The sequence below is a fragment of the Gymnogyps californianus genome, chromosome 2 (genome assembly GCF_018139145.2).
Source record: "Gymnogyps californianus isolate 813 chromosome 2, ASM1813914v2, whole genome shotgun sequence".
Taxonomy (NCBI): Eukaryota; Metazoa; Chordata; class Aves; order Accipitriformes; family Cathartidae; genus Gymnogyps; species Gymnogyps californianus.
Window position 1 is genome coordinate 112421817 of NC_059472.1, and position 12782 is coordinate 112434598.

General features: G+C 43.5%; 1 protein-coding gene across 1 annotated transcript in view; it reads left to right on the forward strand.

The window, feature by feature from the left end:
* ITGA9 (integrin subunit alpha 9) overlaps positions 1-12782 on the forward strand; it is a 225809-nt gene that overhangs the window by 22832 nt on the left and 190195 nt on the right. The window contains exons 5-9 of the mRNA XM_050915800.1: positions 2219-2286; positions 4605-4734; positions 6314-6399; positions 9015-9083; positions 12301-12438. Coding sequence (XP_050771757.1) covers positions 2219-2286; positions 4605-4734; positions 6314-6399; positions 9015-9083; positions 12301-12438 — 491 coding nt within the window. The remainder of the gene's footprint in view (positions 1-2218; positions 2287-4604; positions 4735-6313; positions 6400-9014; positions 9084-12300; positions 12439-12782) is intronic.

The window sequence follows — 12782 nt, forward strand, 5'->3', positions numbered from 1 at the left end:
GATCTGGCAGGCACCGTGGCCTCTAGTGCCTAAAGGGACAGTGGGTGCTGTGGTCTTGTGGTGGGCAGGCCGGGGTCAGCCATGGCTGAACGGCCCTGGAGTGGCTTTTCAGGCAGGGCACAGTGCTCGCTTGTACTGCCTGAGCATCAGCCTGAGCCTCTCTAGCCTTCCATCAAAAAAAAAAGTGTCCTGTAAAGTGGGATTTAAGAAAGCAGTCTCTAAAGCCTTGAGTTCCATCATTACAAAAGCCTCCTGCCAAGTTTAGCAAGTAAGGCAGAAGGATACTTCCAGACCTCCAGGGCCACAGTGGCTAGCGGCGTTTTGTTTCGAATTACAGAAAGTTGAGTGCAAAATCGGGGAGAGGCAAGGTCTGTTCACACTTCAGTACATCATGTAAAGGGAAAACCTTGGCTGGAAGTGAAAGCATCTGAGTGGGATGGACGTGGAACTTGCTGCATTTCATCCTATGCAGGGGTGGGAATCCAGCCGTAGCGAAGGCAGGGCCTTTAGGACGTGCACAGCATTATTTTTCAGGAAATGCCAAAGGGAGAAACCTCATCTCCTCGGCTCTCTGAATAAAAAAATGTTCATATCAATAAACAAGTATTTTTTTTCCCAGGCAAGGAGTGCCTGGCTCTGTGAGAGACTATATGTGGAGAGCTAGCGATTCAGAGCCCCAGCACTTTCTGAATAGCCGTGAGCAAATATGGCCTTCATTTCTCAGTGGAATAGTTGTCATGCATTCCCACTAGGAAACCCAAGTGTGCTTCTGGCCCTCCTGGTCTGCTGGGACACACATCTGCTTTGGCAGGACCCTGCCTCTGCCAAGGGCGTTAGGCATTTGGGCTGTAATTTGTGGATCAAGTCACTGTTCTGCATGGTCTCTCCAATTAAACCTCTCCCTGTGCAACTGGTATGACCTCAGCAAATTCCTTAAAATCTGATCATCTTTATGATGTTAGGAAAAGACTATATATAATATATGAAGGGGGAATGGGGTGTGTGTGGGGGTGTATATATATACACATACAATGTTTTGAAAAAATTCTGTGAGAAGGCAGCAGTTTATAATTAATTCCTTTTGATCTTCAGTAAGATAAAATGCAACTCAAAAGGAACTTGCTTGGTTCCAAAGAGGCAATTTGCTCATTGATTTCATTAAAATTTTTGTCATTTAGCAATGAGTTAATGGTGCTTACTTAAAAAAAAAAAAAAAAAAAATCACAATTACTAGGCTATATGGTGAATGTTTTTGGAGCCTGAATTACTGTAAAATACAGGAAGTGGCAATATGCTGAAGCTGGGCACTCATTAGTATGGTAAATATTTGAAAATAACGCTCTGGAAAAAATCTGCAAAATTTCTGATCCAGCTCTAAGTTTCAAATGCTCCTAAACTGAAAATGTTTGATTTAAGGCAGCGTGGAAAGTGATTTTCTTCCCCCCCTTAATGCACTTCTAAAAATATTTTTTCCTCTTCTGCAAAAAGGTAAAGTAAAAATTCCTCAGGTTTGATAGGGGAAATAATAGCTACATAAAATACAGAAACAAAAACTATAGTGATGCTGGTTGGATCCCCTGTGAACTGGGAGCTCTGAGCAGGTGGCCATGAAAAGCAGCAGACCTGAGCATCCCTCAAATGAGACCGTTGTCTGATCACTTAGAAAGGCAGCACCCTCTCCTCGCTCACTGCCTCCCTCCTGGGGCTGGCATCCTGAAGCATCCCTCCACCAGAAATGTTTATGGGGGCTTTGGTGACTGTCATTGTAGGGGAAAATCACTTTATTTCTCTGAGGTAGTGATGGGCCTGAGGATTAAACCTAGTGTAGGGTCAGTGGCATGCAGGCATGTGCATCACCTTTTGCTCCCTGCTTTCCAGCTGTGCTGATCTGACTGCCAGAGGCAGAAGCCTCTTCTGATGCACCTTTACTGGGGCGATGCTGCTGCTGTTATCATGTTACTGTGATACTTCTCATTTAGGGTCTCCCTAGGCAGCACGCCAGCTGTCCCCCCAGTTTCAGGCCCCTTGCTTTACCACCTGATGTGGGTGAGGATGCTGCCATGGTGCACATTGGTGACAGATCCATTGATAAAACCCAGGAGCCCTGCGTGCTGGTGTCTCTCCAGGCTGTGCGTGTAGCGATGCAGACGGCTCAGGTGGAGAGCGTGTGCTGTGCCAGGGATGACCACAGTTTGTTTTCTTCCCTTCTCCCATCCAGAGTACAAGAAGAAGTATGGAGAGGAGCACGGCTCGTGCCAGGCAGGGATTGCGGGCTTCTTCACCGAGGTGAGCAGGGGCGCACACACGGAAGGGATGGGGTTGGTGAGTGGCTCTCCTGCCGCATGCCCCAAGAGGGGAGCCCCGAGCATGGCTTGGACAGCAGGCTGAGTGCTGAGCATGGTCCCTTCTTGCGAGCAAACATCCTCCTGCCTCGTCCGGCCTCCCGGGCACCTGCATCTTGCACAACGCCTGCCCGGTGGTTCGTACATAGGTGTATGTGTCTCTCAAGGTCTGTGGACAAGAATGAATGAATTGACTCTTGGAAACATCCTCAGGGAATAGTTTCATTGTGTACATTCCAAAACTTGCACAGAGATATTTCTGTGTCTAACATTAACTCTTTACTTTAAGTGATGATGTAAAACAGTCCTCCCTGAACGGTTTTGTTTATGTATGTGTACATGTGGGTGTATGTATCTGTGTGAATAGATATATGCATATGTGCATACATATACATAAATAAGATAAACACTTTTTTTTTCAGTTCTGCTTCAGTTCTTTATTGCAAAAAGATGGAGAAAAAATAGCATGATAAAATGTATGCTCCAGAGCTGTTCTAAATACCGGACCATATTCTTTCCTGGACAGAAGTCTGTCAGCCATGTTTTAGTTATGTCAAGGATTAATTTGTTCCCTTATGTATGTATTGATGTTTTTTTGTAATGTTTCAAGGTTGGGGCTTTTGTTTTGTTTTAAGGAAAAAAAAAAGCTATTTCAGTGTCAGGCTCCTTGTTACTGTCATGTCAAGTATGTACTCACTCCTAATTATATATGCACTAATCTGCAGAATTTATTTTCCAGGCTGATATAAGCAGAATAAAGGTGTCCTCTCTGAAATGGCAGAAACTGATTTCCAAGTAAACTGGGATGGCAGGCGATGTTGCCACAGTAGCACTGTCTGATAACTGGATGTTCAGCCAGCAGCAGCTGTTTCCTGGCTTGTCTGCTCTCTCCAGCCTGTTTCTGTTCCCATGCTTTAAACCCTCCTTTGCTACCCTAGTTCAAAAGATATCTTTGAACTTTCATTGCTTCAGCCCGATGGCAGCTCACTGAGCGGGAAATGCAGATAAATGGCTTTTTGGGTCAAAAAGGCAAGCCCCTACCGTATATTCAGCGCTGCTGATGGTAGTCGTTCCTGTTGGTAAATGGTCCCTTGACCTCAAGGGCATGGCCCCTCCCAAGGAAAAAAGCTGTTGCCAAGCATGTCCTGCTCTTTGGTTGGGTTTGCAGTCCTGTCCCCATAGTCTTATTAGGAAAATCCCTTGTTAAACACCTCCCTCGACTAGAACCGGTCACCCAAAGGGATCCTGGGCGTGGGAGCATTTTCCCACAAGGATGGAGTCCACCCATGGCCTTGCATTGAACGGAGATGTGAGGCAAAGCAGCTGTCCTTGTGTCTCCTCTGGGGATGGAGAACTTACCTAGGGTTAGGGCTCCCCAGGCTTAATTTGGTCCCTTGCTGGAGGTATTTAAAGCCACATCCAGCAGTTAGGTTTCCGTGCAAGGATGCTGGATGCTTTGGGGAAATGTTTTCTCAATCTCTTTTACATGCAGAGGTACCTTGGATTTTGATTCAAAAGCATTATCCATGAGCATCTACCTTTGGATGCTGGATCAAACTTTGCCTGATTTCTAGTCTTTTAAAATCCTGAATCACGCTGGGTGTCTATAAAGAAATATAGCCAGATTGTCTCTCAAAGAGCAGAGCATATCTGAGGACAGAGCAAGGCAAAATGTTCCAACCATGACATAACGCACACCCTGCTTGTTGAGTGCATGGCAGCTCTTTAGCTTCAGAGTAGTAACATCAAAATCCTTTGTGCTGTGTCCTTCGTGATACAGATGGTGTAGCATGTCAGCCAGCATCAGGGCATGGTCTGTAGCTGAGTGGTGGGTCTGGGTGGGCTGGGGCGCTTCTGTCACTTGGTGAAAGTCTCCAGGTCTTCTGGAGGATGGTTGTGAAAGGCAGCAGGTGGAGAGAGATTTCTGGGAGTACTGTATTAGCAGGGATAAGTTCGGTGGTTAGTCAGGCTGAGGAAGGTCTTCTATTGAAGCGGCAGAACAGCTGAACAGAAGTGGGCCATAAAAGGGGAGACCATGTGTCTCTAGGGTGTGTGCAGTGACCTCCATGTTTGGGAAGAAGGATACTCTCTACATGCACACAGAATGGAGATTGTTATAGATGGACTTATAATTGGTGTTTTAAGTTAATATCCTGTCCCTTCTCCATTACTGTGTAAAGCATGAATTTTTGTCCGGTTTTGATTGTTATTTATTTTTTTCCCCATCCTTTCTCCCACATCCTTCTGTTTTTCCTGTTGTAGGAGCTGGTCATCATGGGGGCACCGGGATCTTATTATTGGACAGGAACTGTCAAAGTATTGAATCTCACTGACAACACATATTACAAGCTGAACGATGATGCTGTGATAGCCAGGCGGTACACGTACCTTGGTAAGCAGCACTCTGGTGTTTACTGTGAGAATGGATCAGTCCAACAATGTATTTAAAGGCTTTGATGCTATAAAGTTGATACTGATCTTTTTTTGGTGGTGTAGAGTATTTTTATGAAAAGTGTGAAAGGAAGAAAGTCCGAATTAATGGGTTACCTACCTGGAAAGAAATACAAGCAAAGCAGCAGCCAGAATATTCCATTTTTGTTTGCTTGTTTTAAAAAAACTTTGCTATAATTTTTCTGAACTAATACAGAAAATGCATTTCAACCAAAAAGCAGGTTGGGTGGTAGTGGGCCACCTACATTCCTGCTTTTGCCCTGTGACAGAGAAATTATTTGTCATTGGTTAGGCTGTATGTCTGCTTACACCTGTCTTTAAAATGGGTGCAACGCATAATTACAGAATGTATATTACAGATACGAATTTATTTCCACAAAAATAGCACCATATAAGTGAGTCATTGGCAACAGAAGGAGGTTGTGAAAGGATTGCCTATAAGTTTGAGTACATCTTTAACTCAATTTGTTTTACTTGCTCTAAAACCAGCTAATGTCCCAAAAAATATTCTAATTTAAAGGCTTCCACCTAATCCCCAGTGCCGAAGACTATTGAGGCATTTCAAACAGTCAGTAGTTTGATATTGTTTGACTAAAGACGTGCACTGACCTCTCTTTTTCCCCTTAACCTTTAGTCTTTAAAAAAATACCACTTGGAAGATGCTGCTTGGTGATAGCTAAGGGGAGTGTATATATACATATTCAAGGAGATAAATAGGTTTTGCCACTGATAGACCTGAATTATAGTGTTTACCATGCAGACAAGAGCCTCATAATTTACAGCAGAAGAGCAAGGCAAATATAAGACAGCCTTAGAAGGAAAGCACTCTACTCTTCTTTAGTTATTATATATCATTTTAATATATTGAATAAGGCTGAATCTTTGATCTCCTTCTTTCAAATATACTCCTTTTTTCTTTGATCTATCCTCCCATTTTTCTTCTTGCCTAAACAAAAATCTTTTTGAGCCATTAACTTCTCTGACCTCTCTGCCTACTGTCCTCTGCTCTCCCCCCACCCTGACCAAAAAGGCACGTAATTTGCCAAGCCTTCCTGGGCAGTGATTTTAGCCAAAGAAGGAGACTTCTGTCAGGTTGATGTGGGACTGTTGCTTTTTGACGTGATACTTTCTCTGTGGTGATGTCGTCTCTTTGCTCTGTTTGTGTGAGCCTGTTCCTGTTTTACCGCTTCCCTTGCTGGACTCGTGGTTACTGAACTGCTCCCCATAGCTGCTTCGAGTGTCCCTTGCACAGCTCCACACGCACCTTTCTCCTCTCAGCTTTTGGAAAAGTGCTGGAGGGTTTACCGTCACTTCCCACCACCGTGAGCTTTTGCGCGGAATATTGGCGCACCCTGAGCAGAATAGTTGTTGACTGCTAACAATGTGCAGCCCGCGAGGAGCAGTGAAACCCGATGAGTGCGATCCAGCTGGCTGACCTGTTTCTCAGGCTCTTCCCTTTCTTGATTATTTATTTATTTATTTCCTCTCTCCTCTCCCACCCCACCCCATCTCCCGCTCAGGATATGCAGTGGCAGCAGGTCATTTCTCTCAGCCGACTACCACGGACGTTGTAGGAGGAGCTCCCCAGGATGGAGGCATCGGAAAGGTGCGGCTTTTTGTCAAACAACAATGTGGTTGGATGCAACGGGGCAAAAAAAGTAATACTGATGCAGTTCCCATGTGTCTGAGAAGCCAAGAGATTTTTGCCTACAGGGTAGTTTTGGAGCACTGAGCAGGGGAGAGGTGAGGTAGTTTGATGAAGTCATCAAATTTTCTCAACCTGTCCCTCCTGGTGCCTCACATCCCTCACCCCTCTCTTTTTCCTCTCTCCCCCACCCAATCCTTACAATAGTTATTTTAATGAGACACAGGCAACATTTCTTTCACGCTCCTTTTGTTTAGGATTTGTGACATATAGGTGTCACTTAAACCTTGTCTGGAAATGAAAAAACTTGGAAAAGAGAGTTTGTCTTCTGGTTGTTTTCTTCATACATTTGACTTCCAGTATTTACTTCAGGGTAGCATCTCTAATAGCATGAAAAGCCATTTACTAGGCGATTTGGTGTCCCTCTTAAAACTTTGTAATACGTTGATGTTTAGTGGATTAGAATCTGGGTTTCTGCCAGCTGTATTTAGAAATCTTGGTGATAGTCTCTTGAGAAGGAAAAAACCCACCCAAATGGTTTTCCTGTAGGCATACATATGTTTGATGTCCCAAAGATGTAAGCTAGTGAATGGCTGGTGAGTTAGGTGTGCCTGGTGTTGCTGTGCCGAGTACCCGGCTGCTATCAGGGGAGCTGGTTGAGCGTGAGTGCTGTGACCCTTATACACTTCTGAACCAAAGGTGGAGAAGTGGGAGTGGGGAGAGGGAGGGAAGGGATGTAAAGGATTTGCTTTCGTCCCTCTTTCTTCAAAATCCAATCCTTTTGGGACCTCCTACCACCATGTGCTTGAGCAGAGATGTCCTGCAGTCCCCTTCCATCTTCCTCCCTCTGGCTCTCCTGCTCTATAGGGATATGAGTTGTAGCTGAGTCATAACAATAAGGAGTGAGAGGTCTCCACTACCAGGAACACTATCCCTTGGTGTAGGCAGATTATTTTTGGTAGTAACCATGTCTCAGGGGGTAGCAGCGCCAGTGGGGAAAATGCAATAAAAGTAGAGGATTAACTTGGTACATATACCTGATCTGGCGTGACTAGGACATATGGGATATAGTAGCAGTGCAGTTGCTACTAAGAGGAAATGTGCATGGGAAAGACATAGTTTCCTTATCCCAGGTGCTCTGTTACGGCTGCTCCAATGCACCTTCCTTCCAACCTGTTTTCTCTGTGGAACAGATTTAATTTCGGTACAAGGAGCGGGAAAAAAACAGCTGCTAACATGAGAACCATGAGAAAGCAGCTGGCCCTGTAGTTTAAAGACTACTGCTCTAGTTGCAAAAGCTCCCATTATTCTCCCTTGGCATGGGATGTGGGTAGCAGGAACGCATGGCAAAGGGGCGGTAAGAGGTGTTGAGTACAGGACATTATGCTGAGCAGTCCTGTTGTGCTTTCCGCACTCTTCATACTCTCTAATAAGCTAATCCTTTCCACTTCCCTGATAGAAAGTGATTAGCATTGTCACACCCTTTTCACTGAAGGTAAAGCCAAGATACTTAATGAGACTGAGTCATTTCTCCAAAGTCACCAAGTCCTTAGTAAAGACTGGGTTTGGAGTTGTGACACTTGGCAATGTGCTCTCACTGCTAAATGTGCCACTGCAAAACCTAGGGAGTCCTTTATATCTAGAGCAATTGTCTGCAGTAAATCTGTGCTGTGTTCTCGGCTGAAAACAGCTTTGAACTCTGTCTCACCACCTATTAATAACTAGCCACATATTCAACTATGTCAAGTGCTTGGCTCTGCCATGTGGCCTTGGAAGTAAGGGATCCTCTGTCCTGCAAACTGCGTGAGCACCTGCTAGGAGGGAGCCTGTCAGACGCTGCAGGAGTCTTGAAGGCTGACTGAGCCAGCCTTTCTGCCAAAGGGAGTCCCTTTCTACAAGCCATGCATTTTAGGTCTTAAATTTTGGTACAAGATCTGTTATTGAACTCATATCAATACTTTTATCCCTGAGAGTTCCTAGTTAAACAGTTTCTCCTGTGGAAACGAGCAATGAGTGGACTATGTTTTGAACAGTTTTCTGATTTATAGATTGTTTCAGACAGAAACAGTGCAAATGCCTTGGGTGGTCCGATTGGGATTTCTACTATGACCTTTGCTAAAGCATCGTGAAGTTTTCAGTGCAGTACGTGCAGGCATGTGTCCTTGAGAAAGGAAGGCTGGATAAGGGAAGGGGAGCAGGGTTATGCCTTCTCAGCCTTTTGCACCGCTTGTTTCCAGGCAGTCTCCAGATGCCACTTGTTTGAGAGTTGGAAAGTTCTTTTACTAGGTGCTTTTAAATACTCATATGTGCACATACACACATGCACCAAAAAAGTAGATGACAAGATACTATTCAAGCATTTCTCATGATAAGAGGCCTGTGATTCATCAGGAAAATGGGGAACTCTGTTTTGTCTTTTAAAAGAAGACTGAGCAATAAAGTGGTCATGAAATTGGATCTTGGCAATAGCCATGGCCATGATCATGATTTAGATATTATTTAGAAAGCGCCAATGCTCTACCATTATGTGCTTCACAGTTAGTATTGGTTAACTTTTTTCTTTTTTCACGCTTCAGGTTTATATTTTCAGAACAGACAGACGATCAGGCTCTCTAATAAAGATTTTTCAGGCTTCAGGAAAAAAGGTGAGCTTTTATGTACATGTGTTTTCTTTTAAGGGGTAGAGGAGGGGGAAATAATGGCAGGGTCATCTCAGAGCATCATTTTCATTCCACTGCTTCATGAGTTGTCAAGCAAATTCTGTTTCTTCTTATCCTCTGAGAAGAGCTAAACCTATTGTACAGACCAGCTGTATGCCCTTTCTCCTGTAGCAGTCATGACTGCAATGTCTGCTCGATGCCCATGTGACTGAGATTCAAGGTCTTGCTGAAAATGGTACTAGTTGTTCTATTTAGCCTTATGCAACTGTAGCAGCGCCTTCTGAGACGTGGGACATGGGGTGCCCGGTGACCCTAGACACAGAGATTTACTCTTAGTAGATGTTACTGGGAGATGTGGGAAGCCTGGAGCTTAGTTTAATACACAAAGTCCCAATCTGTTTTTCTGTGTCCTGCTGTGACGGGGATATTAGAGTTATGCTGTTTTGTGGAGGAGCAGCTTTATTGCCTCAAGAGATGATGATTTCCCCCTTCCCACCATGAATCAGTCCTGCATTTTGCTCTTAGGACTGGTGTCTTAGAGCTGAACCGCCCTCCCGCCCATGAAATTTAGTGAATGCTAGTGAGATCCACCTCCGCCTGTGCAGTGTTGTGTTTGAGTGGGGAACAGCTTGTGTTCTTCACTGGGGGCTTGCTGGAGTTGTATTGCAGGGGAAACAAAGGGGACAGTATGTCTAACTATAGGTAACAAGAAAAAGATGTCTTATTTGGGAGTAACACAGTGAGGAAATGATACCCCTTACCTGTGGTTGCCTGTGTTCTCCTGGGAGGAGAGGCAATACAGAAGAAAAAGGTTATTGGTGGCTTCTGGCTCTAGGAAGACCTGCCACCCTCAGAAGGATCTAACGTGTTTGACTGTATCAGCAAGTTGGGAGTGTTAGCATGTTTTGTTATTTTTTCCCAGCAAAACACAGTTGCAGTCTTTAAAAACATGCCTGGAATAGGGGAAAACTGCAAGGATGTGTAGGTGGATGGTGTGACTTGTATTTTAGGGCCTCTCCAAAATTTGTCTTCCCCTGCACTAGCAGAATTGCAGACATCTTGAAAGGAAAAGACCTCCCAGTTCATCCAGGGCATCTCCTGTGTTTGATTGCTTCCTGTTCATTTCTTTCCCTGTTGACTTTTAAAAGTCCCTGAGGATGTGCTCCTGGAGAACTATTCCTCAGCCTAATAAACAGAGCTATCAGGAAGTTTCCAGGTCTCAGCCAAAAACTTTCCTTTTTCAATTTAATTGCGTTATTCTTACATGTAACTTAACTAATCAAGTATTTACATCCTTCAAGTACTTCTAGGCTGTCATCTCCTGCTTCCCCATTAGCATCTGTCTTCCACAAATTCTCTAAAATCCAAATGAGAATTTTATTTTAAAGAGAAGGCTGTCCTAAATCACCCTTTCTTTGTTTTGTGATTGAAATATAAACAGACATGCTCAGCAATGAGCACTGCCTGGAAATCAGCTCTCACAAAATGCTGCGTCCTTCCCAGTGGTGTGAAAGTTCATTGCTCTGACATTCTTGTTAGACAGACGTTAAAAGCAGGCCAGTTTCTTCCTTCACTTTTTTATTGCTGGAGGCTGAACTAGGAAATCAAATGCAGGCAAGAAAAAAGAAAATGCGGTGCCTTGTTACAAATGTGAAGTGCACAAACTTCAGGTTCTCACAGCACCGTAAACTCACCCACGCTGCAGACGTACCATGTTGCAGTTAAGTAAATAATAGCCTTTCCCTGAAAACTGCCTGAATACATAGTGAAATGCTTTTCATAACTTTCGCTCCTTACCCATGAGAAATTTGTTTTAAAACCTTAGTGGATTAAAAAAAATAAACAAATAAAAAATCCACAAGGGAACTTAAGCTACAAAGTAACTGGAATCAAATGATGTTTGAGGTCTGACCTTAAACCCACACAAACACAAAAATCTGAATTACAATCTGAAACTCTATCCTTAAATCACCCCACTATATATATTTAGCAGCTTTTAAATCTTACGGACTGCATAGAATACAGTTGCCGCTGCCCATCTCCTAGCATGCCCGGTAGCTCTGGCTGTGCATTTGAACTTACCAGGCATGGAAGGCTGTGGGTCAGAGATCCGCAATAAAGAATGTAAAAGCATTCGAGAAATGTGATTCATTCTTTTTAACCTAAATAATTATTTCTGTAACCTCAATTTTTCCTACTATGTAAACAGCTCTCAATTTCAAACAAGAAGTAGTATCTTTTAATTTTTCCTTTGGAAGTTGCTTTTAATTTTGAGACTATGGTTTGTAGTTGGTCTCAAAGAGTATGCCTTGTGGTACCTTAGCAGAAGTGGATGAAATACGGGTGGAATATCATTCTTGCTTTTGGTTTCCTTTTTTGTGTTTAAATGTGTTTTGAAATTCATAACATGGGTGCTGGTTGGGAGACTGTTGGCAGTTAATGTTAACCTGTATCAAAAATTATGTAATGAAATTAATGTATTTCTTAAATTTAAGCAATTAAGTTTTATGAAGCAATAATAACTGGAGATTGAAAGTGGCTTAGGTTTTTTGTGTATCAAGTGAAAAGCTTTTATTGAAAGTCTTCTTTCTGTGTCAACTCACCTGCCTGTACATGAGAGGAAAGGCTATGATCAAAACGCACATCCGGTACTGCTATTTGAAGATGACTGATACAAATAGAGCAGGAGAAGATAGTCCACAATCAAGATGTAATTTTAGATGCCTCTTTTCATGGATACCCTACCCCTTGCCTATTTTTTTTTTTTCTTTTCTTTATTTCTTTAGGGTATCCCCAGAAGATCTGTGGTACCCAACTTCAAGTCTCTTTAGGAAGTCTGGCACTGGGCATGAATAATCACTAGCCAGGTCTTGGTTTGGGAAACTTATTTCACCCCTTCCTGGTTTTAAGCATTTGACAAATGAAAGCTAGTTTAAGAAAGCTCTTTAAGTGTCTCACTTAAGCATGTCCCAGGGTATAAATTTTATTCTATTGGTAAAACATCCAAGCTGATGCACTGTTACAGTAAAGTGTTTAATTCCTGCCAGAATTATCCCCTAAGCTTTCTCTGTAGGAGTGCTTGTGAGTGATAAAGCAGCAAGTCATCATTTGAAATTAAAACGAAAAAAACAAACACCTAAATGACTTCCTCCTGTGTGTGGGCAGATACTGAATGCTTTGTTGTGACTCGGCTTGGTTACAGATGGGCTCTTACTTTGGCTCCTCCTTATGTGCAGTTGATCTGAACTCTGACGGGTTGTCAGACCTGCTGGTCGGAGCACCTATGTTTTCTGAGATCAGAGATGAGGGTCAAGTCACAGTCTATATCAACAGAGGAAACGTGAGTATGTACAGGAGATGACTTGGTAAGGGATGAGGGCATGGGTCCGGGCAGGGTAACACTAATGTCCTTCCAGCACTGCATGGTGAAACTCGATGTCTCAAATAGTGGGGCTCTGGATGTTTCTAGCAGAGCATGAAGTCACGGAAAACTCGTCTGGTATCATGGTTTCCCAGACACCAGCCCACGTTCATCACAGAGCTGTGAATCTTTCGAGGAGGTCTGGGAAAGTTTATGGTTTTATGTTGAAACTTGGTGGTATTTGTGGCTTTCCATGAATTTGATGCCAAAACCAAGTAAGAGTCAGCAGCTTTGACTGAGTTTCCTTTGTGTTTTGGGTGGTC